This window comes from Toxotes jaculatrix, chromosome 22, assembly GCF_017976425.1.
Source record: "Toxotes jaculatrix isolate fToxJac2 chromosome 22, fToxJac2.pri, whole genome shotgun sequence".
In the NCBI taxonomy this organism is placed as follows: Eukaryota; Metazoa; Chordata; class Actinopteri; family Toxotidae; genus Toxotes; species Toxotes jaculatrix.
In genome coordinates this window covers 1,592,501-1,618,728 of record NC_054415.1, presented here as the reverse complement: position 1 = coordinate 1,618,728, position 26,228 = coordinate 1,592,501, and the positions used below count along the sequence as shown (strand labels likewise).

The window sequence follows — 26,228 nt, the reverse complement described above, 5'->3', positions numbered from 1 at the left end:
TTACTATACTATGACGTTTTTTATGACATTTTGAGGTAAAAAAAAAATTTGACTTTTTTTGTCCGAAAAAAACGGCATACTATACTATGACGTTTTTTATGACTTTTTGAGGTCAAAAAAATTTTTGACTTTTTTTGTCCGAAAAAAACGGCATACTATACTATGACGTTTTTTATGACTTTTTGAGGTCAAAAAAATTTTGACTTTTTTTGTCCGATTTTGACGCCTTACTATACTATGACGTTTTTTATGACATTTTGAGGTAAAAAAAAAATTTGACTTTTTTTGTCCGAAAAAAACGGCATACTATACTATGACGTTTTTTATGACATTTTGAGGTAAAAAAAAATTTTGACTTTTTTTGTCCGAAAAAAACGGCATACTATACTATGACGTTTTTTATGACATTTTGAGGTAAAAAAAAAATTTGACTTTTTTTGTCCGAAAAAAACGGCATACTATACTATGACGTTTTTTATGACTTTTTGAGGTCAAAAAAATTTTTTTGACTTTTTTTGTCCGATTTTGACGCCTTACTATACTATGACGTTTTTTATGACATTTTGAGGTAAAAAAAAAATTTGACTTTTTTTGTCCGAAAAAAACGGCATACTATACTATGACGTTTTTTATGACTTTTTGAGGTCAAAAAAATTTTTGACTTTTTTTGTCCGAAAAAAACGGCATACTATACTATGACGTTTTTTATGACTTTTTGAGGTCAAAAAAATTTTGACTTTTTTTGTCCGATTTTGACGCCTTACTATACTATGACGTTTTTTATGACATTTTGAGGTAAAAAAAAAATTTGACTTTTTTTGTCCGAAAAAAACGGCATACTATACTATGACGTTTTTTATGACTTTTTGAGGTCAAAAAATTTTTTGACTTTTTTTGTCCGAAAAAAACGGCATACTATACTATGACGTTTTTTATGACTTTTTGAGGTCAAAAAATTTTTTGACTTTTTTTGTCCGAAAAAAACGGCATACTATACTATGACGTTTTTTATGACTTTTTGAGGTCAAAAAAAATTTTGACTTTTTTTGTCCGATTTTGACGCCTTACTATACTATGACGTTTTTTATGACTTTTTGAGGTAAAAAAAAAAATTTGACTTTTTTTGTCCGAAAAAAACGGCATACTATACTATGACGTTTTTTATGACTTTTTGAGGTCAAAAAAATTTTTGACTTTTTTTGTCTGAAAAAAACGGCATACTATACTATGACGTTTTTTATGACTTTTTGAGGTCAAAAAATTTTTTGACTTTTTTTGTCCGAAAAAAACGGCATACTATACTATGACGTTTTTTATGACTTTTTGAGGTCAAAAAAAATTTTGACTTTTTTTGTCCGATTTTGACGCCTTACTATACTATGACGTTTTTTATGACTTTTTGAGGTCAAAAAAAAATTTGACTTTTTTTGTCCGAAAAAAACGGCATACTATACTATGACGTTTTTTATGACTTTTTGAGGTCAAAAAAAATTTTGACTTTTTTTGTCCGATTTTGACGCCTTACTATACTATGACGTTTTTTATGACATTTTGAGGTAAAAAAAAATTTGACTTTTTTTGTCCGAAAAAAACGCCATACTATACTATGACGTTTTTTATGACTTTTTGAGGTCAAAAAAATTTTTGACTTTTTTTGTCCGAAAAAAACGGCATACTATACTATGACGTTTTTTATGACTTTTTGAGGTCAAAAATTTTTTTGACTTTTTTTGTCCGAAAAAAACGGCATACTATACTATGACGTTTTTTATGACTTTTTGAGGTCAAAAAATTTTTTGACTTTTTTTGTCCGAAAAAAACGGCATACTATACTATGACGTTTTTTATGACTTTTTGAGGTCAAAAAAAATTTTGACTTTTTTTGTCCGATTTTGACGCCTTACTATACTATGACGTTTTTTATGACATTTTGAGGTAAAAAAAAAATTTGACTTTTTTTGTCTGAAAAAAACGGCATACTATACTATGACGTTTTTTATGACTTTTTGAGGTCAAAAAAATTTTTTTGACTTTTTTTGTCCGATTTTGACGCCTTACTATACTATGACGTTTTTTATGACATTTTGAGGTAAAAAAAAAATTTGACTTTTTTTGTCCGAAAAAAACGGCATACTATACTATGACGTTTTTTATGACTTTTTGAGGTCAAAAAATTTTTTGACTTTTTTTGTCCGAAAAAAACGGCATACTATACTATGACGTTTTTTATGACTTTTTGAGGTCAAAAAAATTTTGACTTTTTTTGTCCGATTTTGACGCCTTACTATACTATGACGTTTTTTATGACATTTTGAGGTAAAAAAAAAATTTGACTTTTTTTGTCCGAAAAAAACGGCATACTATACTATGACGTTTTTTATGACTTTTTGAGGTCAAAAAATTTTTTGACTTTTTTTGTCCGAAAAAAACGGCATACTATACTATGACGTTTTTTATGACTTTTTGAGGTCAAAAAATTTTTTGACTTTTTTTGTCCGAAAAAAACGGCATACTATACTATGACGTTTTTTATGACTTTTTGAGGTCAAAAAATTTTTTGACTTTTTTTGTCCGAAAAAAACGGTATACTATACTATGACGTTTTTTATGACTTTTTGAGGTCAAAAAATTTTTTGACTTTTTTTGTCCGAAAAAAACGGCATACTATACTATGACGTTTTTTATGACTTTTTGAGGTCAAAAAAAATTTTGACTTTTTTTGTCCGATTTTGACGCCTTACTATACTATGACGTTTTTTATGACATTTTGAGGTAAAAAAAAAATTTGACTTTTTTTGTCTGAAAAAAACGGCATACTATACTATGACGTTTTTTATGACTTTTTGAGGTCAAAAAAATTTTTTTGACTTTTTTTGTCCGATTTTGACGCCTTACTATACTATGACGTTTTTTATGACATTTTGAGGTAAAAAAAAAATTTGACTTTTTTTGTCCGAAAAAAACGGCATACTATACTATGACGTTTTTTATGACTTTTTGAGGTCAAAAAAATTTTTGACTTTTTTTGTCCGAAAAAAACGGCATACTATACTATGACGTTTTTTATGACTTTTTGAGGTCAAAAAAATTTTGACTTTTTTTGTCCGATTTTGACGCCTTACTATACTATGACGTTTTTTATGACATTTTGAGGTAAAAAAAAAATTTGACTTTTTTTGTCCGAAAAAAACGGCATACTATACTATGACGTTTTTTGTGACTTTTTGAGGTCAAAAAATTTTTTGACTTTTTTTGTCCGAAAAAAACGGCATACTATACTATGACGTTTTTTATGACTTTTTGAGGTCAAAAAAAATTTTGACTTTTTTTGTCCGATTTTGACGCCTTACTATACTATGACGTTTTTTATGACTTTTTGAGGTAAAAAAAAAATTTGACTTTTTTTGTCCGAAAAAAACGGCATACTATACTATGACGTTTTTTATGACTTTTTGAGGTCAAAAAATTTTTTGACTTTTTTTGTCCGAAAAAAACGGCATACTATACTATGACGTTTTTTATGACTTTTTGAGGTCAAAAAAATTTTTGACTTTTTTTGTCCGAAAAAAACGGCATACTATACTATGACGTTTTTTATGACTTTTTGAGGTCAAAAAATTTTTTGACTTTTTTTGTCCGAAAAAAACGGCATACTATACTATGACGTTTTTTATGACTTTTTGAGGTCAAAAAAAATTTTGACTTTTTTTGTCCGATTTTGACGCCTTACTATACTATGACGTTTTTTATGACATTTTGAGGTAAAAAAAAAATTTGACTTTTTTTGTCCGAAAAAAACGGCATACTATACTATGACGTTTTTTATGACTTTTTGAGGTCCAAAAAATTTTTGACTTTTTTTGTCCGAAAAAAACGGCATACTATACTATGACGTTTTTTATGACTTTTTGAGGTCAAAAAATTGTTTGACTTTTTTTGACGCCTTACTATACTATGACGTTTTTTATGACATTTTGAGGTAAAAAAAAAATTTGACTTTTTTTGTCCGAAAAAAACGGCATACTATACTATGACGTTTTTTATGACTTTTTGAGGTCAAAAAAAATTTTGACTTTTTTTGTCCGAAAAAAACGGCATACTATACTATGACGTTTTTTATGACATTTTGAGGTAAAAAAAAAATTTGACTTTTTTTGTCCGAAAAAAACGGCATACTATACTATGACGTTTTTTATGACTTTTTGAGGTCAAAAAAATTTTTTTGACTTTTTTTGTCCGATTTTGACGCCTTACTATACTATGACGTTTTTTATGACATTTTGAGGTAAAAAAAAAATTTGACTTTTTTTGTCCGAAAAAAACGGCATACTATACTATGACGTTTTTTATGACTTTTTGAGGTCAAAAAATTTTTTGACTTTTTTTGTCCGAAAAAAACGGCATACTATACTATGACGTTTTTTATGACTTTTTGAGGTCAAAAAATTTTTTGACTTTTTTTGTCCGAAAAAAACGGCATACTATACTATGACGTTTTTTATGACTTTTTGAGGTCAAAAAAAATTTTGACTTTTTTTGTCCGATTTTGACGCCTTACTATACTATGACGTTTTTTATGACTTTTTGAGGTAAAAAAAAAAATTTGACTTTTTTTGTCCGAAAAAAACGGCATACTATACTATGACGTTTTTTATGACTTTTTGAGGTCAAAAAAATTTTTGACTTTTTTTGTCTGAAAAAAACGGCATACTATACTATGACGTTTTTTATGACTTTTTGAGGTCAAAAAATTTTTTGACTTTTTTTGTCCGAAAAAAACGCCATACTATACTATGACGTTTTTTATGACTTTTTGAGGTCAAAAAAAATTTTGACTTTTTTTGTCCGATTTTGACGCCTTACTATACTATGACGTTTTTTATGACTTTTTGAGGTCAAAAAAAAATTTGACTTTTTTTGTCCGAAAAAAACGGCATACTATACTATGACGTTTTTTATGACTTTTTGAGGTCAAAAAAAATTTTGACTTTTTTTGTCCGATTTTGACGCCTTACTATACTATGACGTTTTTTATGACATTTTGAGGTAAAAAAAAATTTGACTTTTTTTGTCCGAAAAAAACGCCATACTATACTATGACGTTTTTTATGACTTTTTGAGGTCAAAAAAATTTTTGACTTTTTTTGTCCGAAAAAAACGGCATACTATACTATGACGTTTTTTATGACTTTTTGAGGTCAAAAAATTTTTTGACTTTTTTTGTCCGAAAAAAACGGCATACTATACTATGACGTTTTTTATGACTTTTTGAGGTCAAAAAATTTTTTGACTTTTTTTGTCCGAAAAAAACGGCATACTATACTATGACGTTTTTTATGACTTTTTGAGGTAAAAAAAAATTTTGACTTTTTTTGTCCGATTTTGACGCCTTACTATACTATGACGTTTTTTATGACATTTTGAGGTAAAAAAAAAATTTGACTTTTTTTGTCCGAAAAAAACGGCATACTATACTATGACGTTTTTTATGACTTTTTGAGGTCAAAAAAATTTTTTTGACTTTTTTTGTCCGATTTTGACGCCTTACTATACTATGACGTTTTTTATGACATTTTGAGGTAAAAAAAAAATTTGACTTTTTTTGTCCGAAAAAAACGGCATACTATACTATGACGTTTTTTATGACTTTTTGAGGTCAAAAAAATTTTTGACTTTTTTTGTCCGAAAAAAACGGCATACTATACTATGACGTTTTTTATGACTTTTTGAGGTCAAAAAAATTTTGACTTTTTTTGTCCGATTTTGACGCCTTACTATACTATGACGTTTTTTATGACATTTTGAGGTAAAAAAAAAATTTGACTTTTTTTGTCCGAAAAAAACGGCATACTATACTATGACGTTTTTTATGACTTTTTGAGGTCAAAAAAATTTTTGACTTTTTTTGTCCGAAAAAAACGGCATACTATACTATGACGTTTTTTATGACTTTTTGAGGTCAAAAAAATTTTGACTTTTTTTGTCCGATTTTGACGCCTTACTATACTATGACGTTTTTTATGACATTTTGAGGTAAAAAAAAAATTTGACTTTTTTTGTCCGAAAAAAACGGCATACTATACTATGACGTTTTTTATGACTTTTTGAGGTCAAAAAATTTTTTGACTTTTTTTGTCCGAAAAAAACGGCATACTATACTATGACGTTTTTTATGACTTTTTGAGGTCAAAAAATTTTTTGACTTTTTTTGTCCGAAAAAAACGGCATACTATACTATGACGTTTTTTATGACTTTTTGAGGTCAAAAAAATTTTTGACTTTTTTTGTCCGATTTTGACGCCTTACTATACTATGACGTTTTTTATGACTTTTTGAGGTAAAAAAAAAATTTGACTTTTTTTGTCCGAAAAAAACGGCATACTATACTATGACGTTTTTTATGACTTTTTGAGGTCAAAAAATTTTTTGACTTTTTTTGTCCGAAAAAAACGGCATACTATACTATGACGTTTTTTATGACTTTTTGAGGTCAAAAAAATTTTTGACTTTTTTTGTCCGAAAAAAACGGCATACTATACTATGACGTTTTTTATGACTTTTTGAGGTCAAAAAATTTTTTGACTTTTTTTGTCCGAAAAAAACGGCATACTATACTATGACGTTTTTTATGACTTTTTGAGGTCAAAAAAAATTTTGACTTTTTTTGTCCGATTTTGACGCCTTACTATACTATGACGTTTTTTATGACATTTTGAGGTCAAAAAAAAATTTGACTTTTTTTGTCCGAAAAAAACGGCATACTATACTATGACGTTTTTTATGACTTTTTGAGGTCAAAAAATTTTTTGACTTTTTTTGTCCGAAAAAAACGGCATACTATACTATGACGTTTTTTATGACTTTTTGAGGTCAAAAAATTTTTTGACTTTTTTTGTCCGAAAAAAACGGCATACTATACTATGACGTTTTTTATGACTTTTTGAGGTCAAAAAATTTTTTGACTTTTTTTGTCCGAAAAAAACGGCATACTATACTATGACGTTTTTTATGACTTTTTGAGGTCAAAAAAAATTTTGACTTTTTTTGTCCGAAAAAAACGGCATACTATACTATGACGTTTTTTATGACTTTTTGAGGTCAAAAAATTGTTTGACTTTTTTTGTCCGATTTTGACGCCTTACTATACTATGACGTTTTTTATGACATTTTGAGGTAAAAAAAAAATTTGACTTTTTTTGTCCGAAAAAAACGGCATACTATACTATGACGTTTTTTATGACTTTTTGAGGTCAAAAAAAATTTTGACTTTTTTTGTCCGAAAAAAACGGCATACTATACTATGACGTTTTTTATGACATTTTGAGGTCAAAAAAATTTTTGACTTTTTTTGGCCGATTTTGACGCCTTACTATACTATGAAGTTTTTTATGACATTTTGAGGCGTCAAAATCGGTCAAAAAAAGTCATTTTTTAGAACGGTGTAAACTAGTGTTTTTCCTGGATGACTGGACACAGCCAATCACCAGCATTTTTTAGCTTGGCACGTCAAACATGCTGCAAGCTCCCTGTGCTGCTCCTTGCTGTTGTTGTCAGTGGTCAGTTGAAGTTTTCATCATAGAAACAACAGATAAAAATGGAGGAATAACATCCAGGTTAACAAATGCAAGGATTTCCCTCACACATCTCAATAACATGAAGAAACCACTGAATGAGCAGCTAATAAATCTGCACAGATGATGTGATGAATCATGTCAGAAGCTCAAAGGAAGGTTTCCAAAATGTGCTGGACTCCATGAGCCCAGAGTCAGTGTGGAGCCTCTGATAAAGACTTTCAGTTGTGACACAGTACCACTATACTAACGATAACGACTGATGTGGCAGCAGGTCTCGTTTAGAAATACTATAAAGAAACACAGTGCACTCTATACATCTTAAATTACACATTTGAATATATTTAACGTTTTAATATCTGAGCCATTCACTAAGCAATTCGTCAGATTAATTACACCTACTGTATGAACCGCTCAACCCGTGGGGCCGAGGAGGATGTGCGGTTAAAGTACAACAACGCACGGCTAAACAACGCACTCACTGAAACGAGTGTGTTGTTGTGGTTGTTATTTCATCAGTATGAACACATCTGACCAACATCTGAATGAAGAGCTGCGCCCTGCTTTATGTAAGTGGACTCACCCGTTGTCTCCGGAGCCATCACGAGTTCACGCTTTAACCCTACTTCGACAGAAAAGTTCAGCACCAATGTATTTTCGACTCTTCAGAGGTGAAACAGGCAACTTTACTCGAACAACCACACCAACTGAAAATACTATAAACGAATATATTTAGGTCTGTGGCCAGTTAAAAGAAGGAAACCTCAGCTCAGCTGAAGCTCAGTGTTAAACACCGGAGGGGAGGGGAGGACGGAGGTATTTAGGTGACGGACCGACTTCCGCAAACATTGACAGTTGTTAAAGGGACAAATCCACACTCGCACTTTCCTTTGGTTTATTTCATCGTTTTTGTTTACAGGTGGTAACACACTTTTTTCAGTACTCATGAGAGATGTGGAAAATATCTGTGCATTTACCCGCGGGCGCGGACACGCGAAAAGAAAAAACGTTGTACATTATCAGCTTCTACGCATAATTTCTACCCTTTTGCTGATCGTCATGTAGTTAAAGCTGTGCACAAAATGCTGCGTGTAATCTGTGATCACATGGGAAACATCTTTCTCCCTGAGAGCACAGAAAGCAGCAGAGGACAAACAGAGCTCTGTCTCAGAGTGTTCACACAGTCGTCCTCTTCCTCATGAACACAAGCTCTGTTCTTTCACTGTAAGAAGTTCTTTACTGGAATCATCTAATCCGTTTTTCAACGACAGAAATATCATTGGGACACTGTGCCATTATCAGGGGTGATGGAATAGTACAGACATGAAAAAAAAACCTAAATATTTGATATTGAAATATTTGTAAATGTCATATAACTGCAATGAAACAAGCTGATACATAATGTACTGTAAACACTGTGAAATGTAATTTCACAAAAATAAAAGAAATGTAAGAGAAAAATTTGAATGAAAAATGTTTCATATTCCATGTAACTACAGACAAACTTTATAACAGAACCCAGATGATTTTTCAAGCCAATACTGAGGTTGATATTTGTGAGCTGAAAAAAATATGAAAGCATTATCTCAGCCTTTTTTTCACTTTTAGCTTTAAACATCTGAGCCATTTGTATGTTATTGTTTTCATTTTCTATTGCTTTGAGCACAGAAGAAGGATTTTAAGGCACAAAACCCAAAGTGGTTCTACATCCTCTTATGTTTGTAAAAGCACAGTGTGTGATCAAAACCACCATTAAAATTCAAACCACAAGATTGAAACCTGCTATCATTTTCAAAATGAATGACTTCATTGTCTGTGATTGATTTGATTTTTTGTCTGAGCAGCAACAGCAGGGCTGGCTTCTGTAAGCACAAATGTCCGTCACTGACCTGGTGATTGAGTTACATCGTTGGTCACCCGGCTGAGTGTTGGAATTTTCCCCGACTGTTGCTCTTTCCAAACGAACCGGCCTGAACGGTTTCTTTCATCATCAGGGGCTGTTCACAGGCAGTGCTGCCAGCTTGGCTGACAATCCTTTGGCAGCTTTTTTTAAAAAAAGCAGCTACTGACAAATCCAGCACCTTTTTCGGACAAACCTTTGCTACTTTCCATAAAAGAGAGTTTCCAGTGTTGCCCTGCACACACCAGTTTACAGATAGGTGATAAATTAAAGGAAAAAACCTGAATAAATGAGTGTGATTATAACAAATGCAGATTCCTGCGGAGGCTCCTTATTGCCTTATTAAGACACTTTATGACGGTTTTTCCATTAATTTCTCATCTATCTGTATGTTATTTGTAAGGTCACAGAATAAGTTACTTGCATATTATTTTCCAGCAGGTGCTGTAGACTGTACACAGATCCATTTTTTTAATCAGTTCCCACATTAAAAAAGAAGACACTGACTGAATTCGTCGGCATGCAAACCCCAGACTATTTACATCTGATGTGAAATTCTTGACATTGAGCTGAGATTCACTTGCAGTATGTGACACATGCCTTGCTTAAAGGCACATTAACCACTGTGATTCACCATCCAAACCAGGTGATTACCACACCAGCAATCTGTTCTAGTCTAACAACATTATCACCTTAAAATCTGTGAAATTTAGTTATATTACTGCAAACCATGAACGCATGCATCCACAAAGATGATGTCACCTACCGAGCAGGGAGGCGTGGAGGAGGATGAGATGAAGATAAATGTGGTTTGTACTCATTTTGAAGCAACTGACATTTTTTAAGGGAAGCAGAGATCCACCCCTGGAGAGAGAGAGAGAGAGAGAGAGAGAGAGAGAGAGAGAGAGAGAGAGAGAGAGAGACTAAGAGAGAGAGAGAGTTTTGAAGAAATGCACGTCTCATGACTCATGGGAAGTGTAGTTGTTGAATACTATCTATTGGTTGCTTCACGATTGGGTCTTTTCCACTTTTTGATATTTTAAAGACTAAATGATGGATTTATTAGTCCAAAAAATAAGCAACAAATTAATTAATACTGAAAACAATTGTTAGGTTTAGCCATAAGTGTCCAGCTGATGGCCAAAAATGTGTCCTGAAATATATAAATGTGCAGTAAGATACATTCATTTGTTCTGATATTTGTAAATTTGAACAAAAATGTAAATGTCTTCTACAGGGACACATACACATACTGTTTCATTACTCTCCACACGCATTTGCAAACACTATTACCACAAAATCACCTCCATACTTATGATTCTAGCTCAACTGAAAATTGTGCAAACTTGCTTAGTTTGGAACGCTGGGCTCTCCGTAGTGTTTACATTCAGTGTAGCCAATATGGCGTCAGGAGGGTAGCTAGCCGGCTGGATACAAGCACTTTTTAAAAAATATTGTTGTTGTTGTTGTGAGCAAATATCTAAGGAAGTTGATGGCACCGTTATGAATGGCTGCGTTTATGAATAATAATTTATAAATAATAATAACACGGCCAGCTAACCGCTAGCTCGCCCGGACAGGTAGCTGCTCCGTGTGCGGGAATATCTCTTGACTCATGACGGAGGCGGAGGAGCTGCGGCCCGTTCCCCGGGAGCGGGCCATCCTGGAGAGCTTCTTCACGCAGCTCGGCATGTTTTCTTTCGACCGGGCCAAGGACTACGTGGAGAAGGAGAAGGACAACAGCAGGAGCACCGGGGCCATCTGGGCCGCTCTGCTGGCCGCTCTGGCTCACCTGGCCGCCGCGGAGAAGGCGTACCACAACATGACATTCCTAGGACAGAAAATAGGTAACGTTAATGTACTAGGATTTTATACACTGCACTGTTTCACAGATAAGCAGGTGTATAGGTGTGACTGACAGTGCTTGGTGAGTGTGTGTGTTTAAGGTACAGCAACAGTTACAGTTGTCCAACAGCAGATGGCGCTGTATCACATGTATGCCATTATCTGACGGTGACACAGTTTAAAACAAAAGACTGATTTCTGTTTATTTCCTCTGTGTGTGTGTGTGTGTGTGTGTGTGTGTGTGTGTGTGTGTGTGTGTGTGTGTGTGTGTGTGTGTGTGTGTGCAGGCGGCCAGTCCTTCTTCAGCCGTAAAGACTCCATCCGCACTATCTACACCTCCCTCTACAACGAGCTCAGGAAGGTGGTGACGACGGGGCGTCACAGCCAGCCGGGCTCCACCTCCTACCTGGAGGACCTGCTGTCGCACCTGTCGGAGCAGCTCTGCCACTTCACCCAGGCCCGCATGGAGATGGCCGACCTGTACGAGAAAATGCACTCACTGGGCAGCCAGAAGAGCATCAACTCAGAGGAGCTGGTCACCACGCTGGAGGCCGTCCTGCAGAAATACAGCTCCAAGTGTGTATCTGTTTGTACCGTCTTCTTCCTGACAGTGGTGCAGAGTAACAACGTACTTTACTGAATACTTAATACTTAATAAAAAAAAAAGCAGTACTTATGTTAGGATGAGTTGTTCCAGTGTGGTATGAACATCTTTTATTTAAATAAGGACTCACTGAACACTTCCTCCACCGTGGATACCTGGTTTGGCCTGGAGTATAAAAAAACACAAAGAAATTAGTGAGATAAAGGAAAGGAAAGGAGAGAGTGACAGATTGGGGTTGCAGGAGGAAAACTTTATGCTTAATCCAGCAAATGCAGGATTCCAGCTTTTTCCCCAGAGACATGTCAGCGAAACCGAGTCCTGCGTCTACGGCAGGAAGACAAACTGCACGATGGAGCTGTTGACTGAGCTGCAGCAGGTCACAGTACGACACTACCACAAATCACCAGTTTGACCGTGCACCGAAGGGTGAAGGTGGTGTTCTCATCAGCAGACCTGGACAAATAAAGGGTCACCAAATACTGTGTGTGTGTGTGTGTGTGTGTAGGCTGAGCGCACACTCAGGTTCAGACTTAAATGCAAATGTATCTCAGCACAGCAAAGAGACAGCTGCTTTCAGGTCACTATAAATGAGGCCAGCCACTGTCTTTCAACACTAACCTCGTCTTCCTGACCCCTTCAGGTTCCACCACCCTATCCTTGGCCGTGTGGAGGAGGGCTTCCAGACGGAGGTGGACGTAGTGACCCAGTTACTGCGCTGCCAGGCTCAGGTGTCAGAGTGGCATTTCCTGCCCGCTCTGCTCAGCCTGCACGGTGCCAACACCAAGCTCACCGCCTGGGGTCAGCTCTTCCAGCGGCAGAAAGAGACCCGCAAGCATCTGTTCGGAGGTCAGTCCCAGAAGGCCGTGCAGCCTCCGCACCTGTATGTGTGGCTGCAGCGTTTCCAGGCGACGCTCCTCGCCAAGTTCAGCTTCTACTTCCACGAAGCCCTGAGCCGGCAGACGGCCCCAGCTGACATGAGAGCCCTGACCGCCCGCACCGCGGCAGACTATTACGGCAAGATCTCCTCCTTTATCCGCAAACATGACGCCAGTAACGTGTCTCTGGTGTTTGACAACCGCGGCTCAGAAAGCTTCCAGGGCCACGGATACCACCACCCGCACTCATACCGGGAAGCACCGAAGGGCGTGGAGCAGTTCCCCGCCGTGGTGTCCCTGCCGTCCGGGGAGCGGCCGCTCACGCACTGGCCAAACGTCATCATGATGATGGGAGACCGCGCCGCTGAGCTCAACACTCTGGACAAGGTGGTGCACTTCTACGACGATAAAGTCCAGAGCACCTACTACCTGACGCGGCCCGAGCCACACTTCACTCTGGTGGTCATCTTTGACGGCAGGAAGTCAGAGAAGGACCTGCACATCGCTGCCTTCCTGCAGGAGATCTCAGGCTCACTGCGGAACTCCAAACCCTTCAGCACCCTCAAGCCCGGGTCCAAGGGCTGAGCCACACGTGAACAGCACGCAAAGCTGGAAAAGATGCAACTGGAGAGAAACATCAACTCAAATGATGGAGCCTGCTGTCTCAAATCACTTCTTACAAGATGTGGATCAGTTTCCTTTCTCACTCTGCCAAAACAAATAAAAAAAAAAAACCTTCCAAAGAGATTTTATTTTCCACGCAGATTATTAGATCATGACTGTCTGATTTAAAATGTATTGTTTTATTATTTTGCATCAATTACTGTTTTAACACGTTTACCATTTCTTTTTAATAGCTCATATTCACTGTGCTTGACACAATTTAAATAAAGTTTTGGCCTCGTTTCCTTTGCCTGAAATATTTGTGGATTCACTGACAGAAAGATTAAGAAGCCACTGATTTACAGAACACACTGGAGGTTTATTGAGTGTTCGAACAAAACATTTAGTGACATCTCATTTAAAGAAAAGTTCGATCGGTTAATGACTCGAATGCTAATTTATTCTGGTTTATTTATAATATAAATACAACACATTGATACAATCCATTTGGCTATATGAGCTCATCTCTAGGAAGCTCAGTTTTCAAATACAGCAACACTAACAGACGAAAACCATTTCCTTTATCAAACACATTCAAAGAAACCTCCCTTTGAGTTAAAATGCACCAACATGTTATGATGCTACATGCCAAGTACACAATCCTATACATCAAAGTGCAATGTCACAATGGGTTAATGCTAGAATTCATAATTCAGTAATCTACTAAACACTTTATGATTATTTCATCCGGAGTGCTGCTGCTCTTCGTTCAGGACATGCGTGAGTGGATTCACAACTCCCCAAAAAAGACAAGGATTAAAAAAAAAGGCACTTTCACATACACACACACACACACACACACACACACACACACACACACACACACACAGATGTGCATCCATAGCCCATCTCAGCGTGTCACGTCTCATTTTAATCACCACACTCACATCAGTTACCAGCCCGGTTGGAGGCCACATTCAGTGTGCTGTTCAAGTGTTTTTTGGGCGTTCACACACAGAGCCCCACCCTGTTAGCTTATTGTGAATTTAAGGTTAACTAGTGACTTCAGTGTAACAAGCAGGTAAACCACTGTTTCTGACAAACACACCCACACACACGCACAGAAAGTGGCATGCTTTTCGCACTCACACCGTTTTCCTAACTTGCACTTGCGTGTTCTGGCACTCAAGGCAGGCATGAATTATCTATCATCTATCACTATTCTAGTGCTTCTGCACTTACAAGGGAGCAGAACAAGGGCAGGCAAGCAGGACACATACACACACACACACACACACACACAAACTATTCTTACACGCACACACACACAAACAAGAATAAAATCATACACCCACCCCATCCCAGAAAAAGCTCTGTCCAAACTCCCTCCACCACTCAACCATCGCACCCTGCTCGAAGCTCCGGTCTGGGCGCAGGTTTCCCTCCGAAAACACAAGAAGGCTGTTAAAAAGTTTAGTGAGTCGCCACAGCAGCTCACTGAACATTCAATAGATGGCTGAACAGTCGTTTAATACTGGAAACATTCATTAAATAGCTGGACGTTGGTTAATTAACGTGAGTTTGGTGTCACTGACGACCTCAAGAGGCGTTTCGTGGTTTGAGGTGTAAGTGAGCTTAGCAGCTGAACCGAGTGATAAATAAAAAAATAAATTATAAGTCACACAGACGTTGTTGAACCAGTGTTGCCTTCACTCTGCCGTGTCCTCGTCCTCTTAACCCATCGAGTCACTCGTTACAGATACAGCAGCCAATCGTTACAGTTTTTAAGAAAACAGCAGCCTTTTGGTGACAGGCTCTTCAGCTAACGCAGGCCTATCCTCATGACAGCACAGCCAACATTCACGTCACTGAAACTACATTTTACTGGAGCTGAACTACACTCCCCACGTCTCTCTGACTGTGATCTCTTACACGGGACAGGACGCTCTGCCTACGCTCATTCCTGTTTCTCTTTATCAGCAGTTCTTTTAGCTAACCTTTGATAAATGCTTCAATACATGGAGAAAGTAAACTCCTACACACCTAGAGAGTACACACCAACCTGACAACACATAAATATCATGGCATATCATATCATAGGTCATGTCATATATTATATTTTATTACTACATTAAAACCCTTTTTGTCTTTCCTACCGTTTCTACCCTCATGTTGATTATAAACATTAAGCAGTACCCTGATCTCCTCTACTGGCCCATTTTTGGCCCGGGTAGGCCTGATTCGGCCTTCTATCGGCCTGGTTTGGCTCACATGGTGCAGGATTTGTCCAGCGGTGGGGGCAGAGGCGGGGTGCTGCTCTTAGGCGGAACCATAGGCTTGGGCCTCAGGGCAGGGGGCCGCAGAGGAGCCCCGATGCGGGCAGCTGCCACAGGCTTGAAGGAGCCCAGGGCGTCTGGGGAAGGGTTGGCCGGTCTGGGAGGTCCTGGAGGAGGCCCAGGGAGCGGGCTGATGGGGCTCAGAGGACTGAGGGGGCTCGGAGTGCCAGGCGTGCCCGGGGTCCCAGGGGTCCCGGGGGTGCCGGGGGTTCCAGGCGTGCCTGGGGTGCTAGGGGTGCTGTGTGGGCTGGGAGACTCGGAGGAGCAGGTGGTGACGGGGCCGTTCTTCACCTGCTCCAGAGTGTCCAGCACCACATCTGGAGCCGGCCGGCAGCCCTTCCGCTCCAGCTGCCTCAGCTCCCCCAGAGCCACAGTCACCGTCTCCTCGATGTCCTGCAGGCGCAAGAGGAAGATTAAAGATGGGTCCTCGAAGACAATAATGAGGAGAGACGTTTTCATTTTAACCCAGCCTCACCTACAGGTGTGTGTTAGTGTACCTGTGCCAGTGTGTCGGGGTCCAGCGCTCTGGATCGATGGGAGTCGCTGAAGCCGTGCTGCCCGCTGCTCGAGCGCCGGATGGGCGTGTCCTCGGGCCTTCTCAGTGAATCATGTCGGCTCACCGTCATGGTCACGGCAGCGGCAGAGCGGCGGCGGCGCTCCGGGCTGTCAAGGGGCGGGGTCAAGCCCTGACCCCGTCCCAGCAGCAGCTCCCTGGGACTGAAATGACCCGTTACCGGCGGAGAGCTTCGCTCCATCACCCCCCCGTTCCCGTGGTTGTCGTTAGAGCGGCCGAGAGGGCGGCGGAATAAACCGTCAGTTCGCTTCCTCCTGTGACTGCGATCGAAAAGCATGGACACTATTAGCTCAAGTCAACAGTGGAGCGGCGACTGTTGTCTGTGAGTCGACTGACAGACGATTAATCAGCAACTATTTCAATAATCAATTCATTAGTTTGAGTCATTTTTTCAGCTTCTTGAATGTGAGACTGTTCATCACAACTGAATCATCACCTCAGCTCTAAGAAACTGTGATGCACAGTTTTTACTGTTTTCTGATGTTTTATAGACAAAATGATTGATCAATTAATCGGAAAAGAATCAGCAGATTAACTGATAATGAAAATGGTTATTAGTTGCAGCTCTAGTTAACAGAAATCACGAATGAGTAACGTGTAGAAAACAGATGAGGATGATTTAGATGAATCTCTGTTCGTCACGTTTTTAAATTTCAAACGTAATCAGATGATTTGAGCTGACGAGTGTCTCCATGTTAAAGAACTTTAACTGTGTCTCCCTGTCAGGTTTCAGATGTCTGAGTGTCTGTGAGCTGTTTCCCCTCTGACGTTTTTCACACAAAAAATCAAACATTAGAGAAAAGTCTGAAAAATCAACACAAACGTGTGAATCAGAAATGAGTTTTTTCTTCCTTCCTCGTCCTTCAATCATCTCAGGACCCCTCAGATTGATCTTGTGACCCATTGGAGGGGCAGGATGCCTATGTTGGGAATCCATAAACTAAACTACCACAGTACATCTTACTGACAATACGAATAATACTATTTGAATGCAGGACTTTGAATGGAGAATGTTAATATTGACGTACTGGTGAAAAGTCCACAGATGAGCTCAGTGCAGCTGGACTCAGACACTCATCGTAAAGACTGACTGAACAGAGTGGAAGGTGTCTGCTGCCTTCAGACTGGGGAGCGAGTCACATGACCAACAGCTGTGATAACAGCATGGTGAGATTCACAGGTATTTTTAAAGGTGAGAGAACAAGATGGAAAATGGGTTTAAGTTTCACTGCAGCTAAAACGATCTTCTCTCCCCTCGTGATAATGGAAGGTGTCTTACATGACAGACCTGTTGTAGGTCTCTGGCGGTCTGATGTCGGTGGGGGAGCTCAGTTCGCTCCTGGACCTCTTGTCGTCGGTGCTGCTGCTTCCTCCGTCGCTGTCCGCCTTCTGACTGAGTGTATCTGACATGGCGTCAGCCCTGAAGACACAGAGCACAGACTCTCAATCAGGACAAACCGCTCTGGAAACCGGAGAGCTGAACCAACAGAACACACCAATCATCAATTAACTGATCAATAGCGTGTGGTTAGTGGCTCTCTCAGTCCCATAAGTCTGTTAATCAACAAGATGTGCGACTCAGTGAGCAACAAATCCACACAAATCCATCACTGCAGCTTGTCAATGAATCAAATGGGCCACTTACGCTGGAGAACGTTTGTGTGTGTTTTCTGCTGAAGGGACATTTTTTACAGCAGGAATTTGGTCAATTTGTGATGTTTTTTTTTTAAACAACAAAAAACTGGAAATAAAAATAAAAACTTAGAAGTTAAAGGTGCTTGTGTGTGAATAATCATCTGGGCTGTGCACTCGCCTGTCCTTCACCACGATGTACTGATGAGGCACCAGGCCGTGGTTGCCGTTGTGCCGCCCCTCCCACCAGTCATGTGACGCTCGCTGGAAAAGCTGCAGGGACGCTCCCTTCTTGAAGGAGAGCTCGCGGCCCGACCGGCCCACATAGTCGAACCTCGCCACCGCCTCCACAGCCTCACCCTCTGCCGGGGAGACAGAGAGAGGAAAGGGGAGGAGGGGGAGGAAAAGATAAGAGACGTGAAAATAGAGGTGAACCTGAACTTGTCAATCAGCTGTCTCTGAGGCTTTGTTCCTCCCACACCTCAACCAATCAGAAAAGAGCATTAAAAAAGTCTTTTCTGTTAATGCAGATAGAGAGAAGAGAGGAGGAAGGGCGGGTGGGGCTGGAGAAGGCACTGAGGGAGGGAGGGTGGTGGTGGGGAGTGTGTCTCCATGGCTGCTGTTGCCGTGGCAACCTCTCTCCAACAGGAGACAGCAGGATGGGAGTGTGGGCGATTGTGTGAAGGTCAGAGGTCAGGCGTACCCTCGTCGCTGGTCTGAGTCTCGGTGCCGGCGTCGGGCTCGGCCTCCTCCAACGCTCCCGGCTCGCTGAACGGACTCTCGCTGCAGGAGGAAGAAGAGGAGAGCGGAAAGACGCGCTGTTCGTTCATTCAGTGAGGGAACAAAGGGAGGAGGACGCATGCACAGAGGGAGACAGGGCTGCTCATCAGAGTCTCAGGACATTTATGCAACAATACAGCCACAGCAAAATGTCAAGAGTTTAGCTTGTGATAGGAAAACAGGAACACAGCACACACACTGTACAATAAAGGAGAGAGGCTGTTCCTCCCCCACTGCCATGGATTCAGTCGCTGAATTAGCCTTTAGCAGCTCCTGTTAGCAGTGTAGCCACGGACGTACAGACACTGTCACTGGATTAATGTGATACTGAGGGAAACTTCCAAATGTGATGACATACGTATCCCGTACTGTCCTAATGGTTTAAATAATTAAGGATATTACAATCACAGGAACATGATTAGTGACTAATGAAATAATCATGAATATAAATGAGTCTGGATGATTTCACATGCTGGTGCGTGTGAGCCTCACCAGTACTGGTCTCCAGTCATACACTTCTCATAGACTGGTCCGGGCAGGTCCTTGGTGTCGGGGAAGATGTTGTCGTGGTGTAGGATGACCGTTTTAACGACCTCATTCACGTGCGCCTGACAGGCCACCTGGTCCAGCGTGTCCGGCGTGGGCAGGAGGGTGGGGCCGAACACGATGGCCAGGTTCCCGGCATCCATCATGTTCTCGTCACTGTACTGGGAAAGGCTGTGGGGAAACAGTGCACAAATATATAATAAATGCTTTATAACACACTATAATACAGTTTTAAGCAGATTTCCAGCTGATTACGAGCTCAGAGCTCACTGTAATGATCTCAGCTGCTTCATACGCTAAACTTCGCCACGTTGCTGTTTCTGGAGATGTGGCCTGCAGCTTCTACAGGACCTGAACGAGCTGATGGAAATAAAAATATTTCCACTCTCCTCGACAATGAAGCTCCAGGTTTAATAACACTGGAGCTGAACGCACTTCTTAGCCTTGCTAATAAAGGCATCAATACATTCAGCTGGTACATCACACCTGCAGATCACACTCAGCTCCCCTCCGGCTCACACCTCCTGCCTCTCCATTCCTCGCTGCTCTCTCATTCTATATTTATTTGAGAGGCTGCAGAGACTAAATGAGCTCTGTTTTATCATCTCTCCACGCTGTAAGTGTGCACTTCACTACAAAAGAGCTTTATGGTCTCTCCTACCTATCCTCAGCTTTAACACTGTGTGGGAACTCTGGGAAAATGGAAAGAAATGGGCGATTGTCATTAACTGCAAGTGCCTGGTTTTGTGTAAGTGGATACTCACTGGTTGAGGAAAGCGAACAGGTAACGCATCACCACCAGCATCGCCCTCGGGACGCCCAGCAGGATCTTACGGATGCACTGCGCTCTCTCGTAAAGGTTTTCTATTCCTGCAGACAAAAAACACACATCGGCACAGTCACTGTCAGTCCCCGAGACTTCCCGAGGTGTCTGTATCACAACGACACGTCCTGAAAAACAGCAGCCAGCGCCACAGAAAGAGAACCAGCCGGCTCCATATCTCCGCTGAGGAGGGGACGAGCTTCAGAGAGACAAAGAGACACTAAAGAGAAACAAAGACAAAGAAACTGAGAGGGAAGGGTGTGAGAAGAGTGTGTGTGTGTGTGTGTGGGCTGAAGATAGACAGATTCAGCCTGTGCTTCATGGCAGCAGCTCATGTGCAGATGGAAGCAGCACAAATGTTCCAGGTCACATTTACAGTAACACTCGAGTGTGATGGCGAGTGATGAAATCAGTTCTGATGCACATGTAAGAATCCAGACTCGACTATTACTGCATGTTTTAAAAACCAATACCAATATCAATATTTGAGAATTTTGTGTGTGTGACAGTGGCACTCACGGACGCAGGAGATGAGGTCGTTAAACCTGTCCTTGGGAAACAGCGGGTTCTCCAGACCCCTGAAGTAGAGCTTCAACACTCCAGCCACGGAGTTGATGTCATGGTTGCTCTCCTCGTCAATCAGTGGGTCGTTACCTGGACGAGAGACAGAACCGTTAACCACCAGAGCCCGTCGATCACGTGACCTTCAGGTAACCTTCCGGTTGACCTCTCACCTCTCTCAAATGAGTTCTTGATATCATTGACCTCCACCTGAGATCCTGACACCCGGAATATGCCTTGATGCTGAAGACCTGTTGGGAACAGTACAGAAATATTTTACATCTCCTCCTGCTGCGGTCTGATGTGGCTCTGAGAAGCTGTTTGATTTTTTATTATACAGTGTTCTGTAGGCTGACGACAGGCAGCTTTACACCCAGTAGCTGAAAACGGCTTCAGAGTGACGTACATTTCTAAATATATTTCTATATGTATGAGCTGAGCCACGTGAACCTGAGAACGGACGAGTGAAACGCACCGTGCAGGTTGATGTAGCGGATGCAGCTCTCCACCAGCAGAGGTATGGCTTTGGTTGAATCCTGTAAACAGTCATCAAGCACACGACCAGAGATATTTTTCATTTATACCTGATTCATTCTGTCTGCTCACTGATTGCTTATTGATTTATGGAATTCCATCCATTCCCATCGATCAGTCAGACTTTAAGACAAAGATAAAAGAATAAAAGAGAGGAGACGTATAAAAGTGAAACCAGAAATCCAGAAAATGCTGGATGCTCCCTGTGGATGTGAACACCACAGACTGTCAGTTATCACCACACACACAGACAAACAAGCTGAAGCCTGACAGAAGTGAAACTCTACCTGGTGCTTGCTGTGGGAGTTTTTCCGCCCACGACTGTAACGAGCAGAAAGGAGGAGAGAGAGAGGAGGGTCTGAGTTTCACGACGGGGTGTGATGGGAAGTAACGGATATTATTCACATGAAGGAAGAAAAGCACTGAGACATGAAATAACGCCTTACCTCGTGGTCAAAAGTTCAGCTTTATAACCTGTAAAAAAACAAAAGAAAAAGATTTAAAGGTGAGAAACCCTGTGTGTTGTAAGACAGAGGTTCAGAGAGAGGCTCTGTGTCTTACCTTCTGCTAAAGCTTTCTTCAGAATGTCATGTTTGGCCTGGAGTTTGGAAATGAGATTACTCCCCTCCAGATACTCGCGGAATTTCTGAGGAAATAAAAATGTAGAAATTCGATTCACTGCGTGTCCTGCTGAACCGCCCAGTGTCGGCTGATCAGTACGGTGTGCACACGCAGCGTTTAAAATCAGAAAATGAATTATTTTTTCATTTTTAATGAGTCTGCTGTTCTCTCACAGTGAAGTAGAAGAGCTCCGTCTCCTGCTGGTTGGCTCGTCTCTTGGCCAGACTCGGCTTGTTCAAGTAGCCGTCCGACACGCTGGACTTGACGGACTCGGAGGACGGGCTGTGGGTGAAGCTCTGGGAGACGTCGTAGTCGTCCAGCACCGTCATGTCCTGCAGGGTGGTCAGAGTGGCACCCCAGGTCTTCTTCACCTGGAGGGGGGGACGGAAAGGTGTTTCACAGAGCTGCAATTTAATGATCACCTGTGGAAATATCTCTCCTGCCACAGAATGTCGCTGCCTGAGCGACTCATCTACAGTTCTCCTAAATATCAGCCAGGACAGGAGACGCTGTCCCATCAAACACTGCACATACGTCACTCTGAGAAACTTCAGGCAGTTAGGACTGTTCTCCTGCTCTGGGACGGTTGATGAAAACCGTTCGTGCTCTGCTGCTCCTGAATGGAAGGATGACTCTGTAGGCTGAAAACCAAAATCATTTTCATTCCTGCACACGAGTCATGAATTAGTAACTGTTTCAGGGTGGAGTTTCATTTCTGTTCAATGTTTGATGAAGTGTGCGCCCTCGAGCACGACTGCTCTGCTTATCTATGCCACGTATGCAAAGTGGGTTTGTATTTACAGCAAAGATAATGGGTGTAAGAGTGTTTTTATTTGTGTATGATAATCAGGGCGTGTTTGTGTCTGCGTGTGTGTATCTGGAAGCTGCTGAGACGTGCAGATGCAGCTCATTAATCCACACTCCTTCAGCATTTTTATGCCCTTCAGGGTGAGTTAGCAGCTGCCCTCTGTGCACACAACAGCACCGAGGAAGCCACAGTCTGCAGCACAGAGTCGCTTTCAGATGGTACAAGTTTATTTTTGGAAGGTACATCTGTTACATTATCACCCAATTAAAACAGAATACATTATCATAACTTTGTGCAAAGTTTGTTACTGTCAGAAAAACATTTTCATTTGTAATCAGTGAAGCTTCTGGCGACTGGATCAGAGTCTGTGTTGGATCAGCACTTAAGGCCAGAGAGTAATATCCCAACAGCTACCGGACAACTTGCCAGGAAATCTCATCGATGTACACTTCCTCATGTGGTGCAGACTCTGAATCACTGTGATTCAAAACGTTTGTCACTGAGCTCAACCGGAGCTCAGTGACAAACGTCCTGTGCTAATCAGAGGCAGGATTCAGGAAGGAGGGATCTTCCTGTGCCTGAGAAAAGGGAAGGTGACACTGGCACAGCCGTGCAGGTCGTCGTTCCTTCCAGAAAATTCTACAACAGCACGACAGAGACGTCCCACAAACAAACCTCTGCAAACAGAAACTGGCAAACACGAGTACGACGGCAGACTGAACAATGAAGTGAAACTAAAAGCTCCTGCAGTCTGATCATCAAGATAACGTAGAACCAAAGACAGGTCCAAATGTCCACCTGTCCAACAAAAATGGTTTTAAGTTCATAACTGCTGTCAGCCACAGCTGTGCTGTGTGTCAACATGCTAAACATTATATAATAACCAGCATAATAAACAGGTGAACGAAATGCTGAACGACAGCTTACACTGAGCTAAAGAAGCTGGTGGAACGGACGCAGGACATCTGGACACTCACCTCTTCGTTCTCTATCTTCAGCGACGCCAGGCGGGTCTGGAGCTGTGTGAGGCGGAGGGTGAGCTCAGCCTGGACCTGAGGCTGGGAGGCAATCTGGGTCATCTGACAGGATGTGGAACAACAACAAGCCAATCAGAACATCGCTGACCAGAGGAAGAAAACCCAGATATGTCCTCATGTGGACCTGACAGAGCATGTCCCAGTGTAATTCTGGTGAATCAGAGCATCTCAGTGCATTCAGACAGAGTTTTAATAAATGTTTACAAACACATCTGCTTGGTACGATATACTGACTGTGTCGCCCATGTGTGCCTGGAAGCTGAAGCGCTGTGGGGGGCAGAAGGCAGTGGGGTAGAGGCCCAGGAGGCGCTGCCTGTCGCGGGCGGGGTCCAGGCCCTCCACAGCCCCCTCCAGCACCTCCAGACCCGCCCTCCTGGAGGCTTCGAGGCTGAGTTCGGCTGACAGGTAGGTCCTCAGAGCCCGGCTCAGACTGGAGTGGTACCCTAGGTCACAGCACTGAAACAAAAGGGAGGGGGGGGTCATGTTTTGAGATTATTGGAAATAGTAATAAAATACTGATGAGTCTCAGCTGCTACAGAAAAGAGGCCAGTGAGAGGCGTGAGTCTGAGTGGTCACGCAAATGTCCCCACACACAGGATTCATGTCCTGGCTTCTAATTAATTGCATCTTATTGCCTGTTTGCCACAAGATGCCACAGATGCATACTCACGTCTATGATATCAGGCAGGTCGTGGATGTAGTATTTAAACACGGAGGCGTTGGTGGCCTCCAGGGTCAGCAGATACTCATTCCTGGCTTTAAGAGTCTTCAGTTTGTTTTCTGAGTACTTGGCCTTCCTCTAACGAAGAAAGAAACAGACGAAGAAATGTGAAAATGGTGGTTATCAATCTGCATGTACTGTGTGCCACTGGGTTACTGTGATACTGAAAAAAACGTCTCAGACATGTTCTTTTCTTAAGTTCTACTCAGATTCATGGACGTTTATTCGTGACGGACGTCAGGGATAATGAGATGAAGTGTAAGTCACGCTGAATGATATCAGTATGTGTTTCACGCCCGTGTTGCTTTGAGTCGTGACTCTGAGGAGGACGATTTTTGACTCCATGCAGGGAAGCTTTTGTCTTTCCCTTTTATCTTTGTCCTGCAGAGTGTCCACATCTATTACAAACCATATCCTGTAATTTCTCAGCGACTCAAATGCTGAGAACGATGAGTTAAAGGAACTCCGGGTCAAAACAGCTTGTGACAGTTTGTGAGTGTTACATGGATGCAGTGGGGGGGGACTGAGCTGGACCCCGTACCTTCTCTCTCATCTTCTCCATCTTCCGGGCGGCGTTGCGTCTCTGGTGGCGCTCTTCTATCCGCAGGCCGAACACAGGCTCCACCCCTCCGCCCGTCCCCGACACGCCCTTCACGCGGCCCTCCTGACGCTCCGCCTCCCGCAGCTTGGTTTCAGCATTGATCGTCTCCACGTGGTACATGTGATATGTCTTCATCACCTAGGTAACAGCAGCCCATAATAACACAGTCTCTGAAACGAATGGACCACAAAAACTGGAAAACAACATTACATTTCAGCCTGGGTCGACTGTTTTTATTCCTCAAGGTTATCAGCTCCACTCTAATCTGATTTCCAATGTTTAGACACGAAGCTTTTAAGGCCAGCACTCCGACTTAAAATAAACCGTGACATTTGACGGCCAACAATCAGCAGTTTTCTCCTTCAAGGCAGATACGAAAAACAAAAAGTAGAAATTCACAAAACACTTCTGAATGTAAGACAGTGGCAGGGAGGCTGAAGGCTGGAGCTATGAATTTAAGGCCACTGTGACTTCCAGACATTTCTACGACCTGCTGACATCCTGCTCTCACAAAACCCACCATCGCCTCTGAGTTTGTTCCACTTACGGTGTAAAGCTCATTCAGAAGCTTCATGAGGTCTTCCTGAAGCTGAAAGATGATCTCCTTACTCTAATGGAGGAAAAAAAAAAAGACAGAGGAGAAGAGAAAAACAACAGCATGGGGTTAATACATGGATTCACTCCAGGCAGCACCACCAGGTTCGGATCCACCGAACTAAAATACCTGACTGTAAAAAAAAGCTAATTAAGACTCAGAAAACAGGAAAACCCTGCTTACACACTGATGCATCAGTATTAGAAATCTAACAACGTCACATATAATAATATATAACAATCACAGGGGACATTTAAGAAACTCTCTGTAAAGCTCTGTAAAGCTGGGGGGAGCTGCAGATTCAGCCGACGGTTCTCTGCAGGTTCATCGCTACGAGCGACGCCTTTCACATCGTTCTCACATCATCTTTTTATTCATTCTTATCCGAGTTCGTCGTCTACCACTGTGTCACTGTAAAGAAATACAGCCGATCCATCAGGACAAACAGAACCAGATAAATAAATGGATCTGACCACACACAAACAAACGGATTCATAAATGAAACAAGCCGCATCCCGCTGCCTGCACTCAGACCGAATTTCTGCCTCATGCATTAAACAGCCGACTGGTTTGGGGAAGGAGTTATGTGGCAGCGCGGTGCCGCATTAATATTACATTATGCTAAATGACTGTGGAATCCCAGGATGGATGAGTCCCGTTC

The 26,228-nt window shown here is 41.3% G+C and overlaps 3 protein-coding genes across 6 annotated transcripts in view; 1 reads left to right on the top strand and 2 right to left on the bottom strand.

Moving 5' to 3' along the window:
- The window catches only part of tmem19 (transmembrane protein 19), a 56,570-nt gene extending 48,195 nt beyond the window's left edge, over positions 1-8,375 (bottom strand). Inside the window, exon 1 of the mRNA XM_041030457.1 lies at positions 8,155-8,375. The gene's annotated coding sequence lies outside the window, so the exon portion shown is untranslated. The remainder of the gene's footprint in view (positions 1-8,154) is intronic.
- The window catches only part of kics2 (KICSTOR subunit 2), a 57,500-nt gene extending 43,949 nt beyond the window's left edge, over positions 1-13,551 (top strand). Inside the window, exons 2-4 of one of the 2 annotated variants that reach the window (XM_041030455.1) lie at positions 11,052-11,318; positions 11,604-11,892; positions 12,561-13,551. In XM_041030455.1, the coding sequence (XP_040886389.1) occupies positions 11,087-11,318; positions 11,604-11,892; positions 12,561-13,380 (1,341 nt within the window). In that variant the 5' untranslated portion in view covers positions 11,052-11,086 and the 3' untranslated portion in view covers positions 13,381-13,551. Of the gene's footprint in view, positions 1-10,871; positions 11,319-11,603; positions 11,893-12,560 lie in introns of those variants that run through there. The other variant, XM_041030454.1, reaches the window with a different exon arrangement.
- Positions 13,552-13,658: 107 nt separating this feature from the next.
- Positions 13,659-26,228, bottom strand: part of LOC121176400 (SLIT-ROBO Rho GTPase-activating protein 1-like) — a 50,810-nt gene continuing 38,240 nt past the window's right edge. For 2 of the 3 annotated variants that reach the window (XM_041030446.1, XM_041030448.1), the window contains 19 exons: positions 25,520-25,582; positions 24,913-25,110; positions 24,321-24,449; positions 23,885-24,106; positions 23,591-23,692; positions 21,979-22,176; positions 21,746-21,830; positions 21,631-21,658; positions 21,472-21,505; positions 21,126-21,186; positions 20,824-20,901; positions 20,609-20,743; positions 20,031-20,136; positions 19,213-19,437; positions 18,644-18,723; positions 18,122-18,302; positions 17,588-17,728; positions 16,232-16,568; positions 13,659-16,127 (listed from right to left, as the gene is read on the bottom strand). In XM_041030446.1, coding sequence (XP_040886380.1) covers positions 15,666-16,127; positions 16,232-16,568; positions 17,588-17,728; positions 18,122-18,302; positions 18,644-18,723; positions 19,213-19,437; positions 20,031-20,136; positions 20,609-20,743; positions 20,824-20,901; positions 21,126-21,186; positions 21,472-21,505; positions 21,631-21,658; positions 21,746-21,830; positions 21,979-22,176; positions 23,591-23,692; positions 23,885-24,106; positions 24,321-24,449; positions 24,913-25,110; positions 25,520-25,582 — 2,865 coding nt within the window. In that variant the 3' untranslated portion in view covers positions 13,659-15,665. The remainder of the gene's footprint in view (positions 16,128-16,231; positions 16,569-17,587; positions 17,729-18,121; positions 18,303-18,643; positions 18,724-19,212; positions 19,438-20,030; positions 20,137-20,608; positions 20,744-20,823; positions 20,902-21,125; positions 21,187-21,471; positions 21,506-21,630; positions 21,659-21,745; positions 21,831-21,978; positions 22,177-23,590; positions 23,693-23,884; positions 24,107-24,320; positions 24,450-24,912; positions 25,111-25,519; positions 25,583-26,228) is intronic. The other variant, XM_041030447.1, reaches the window with a different exon arrangement.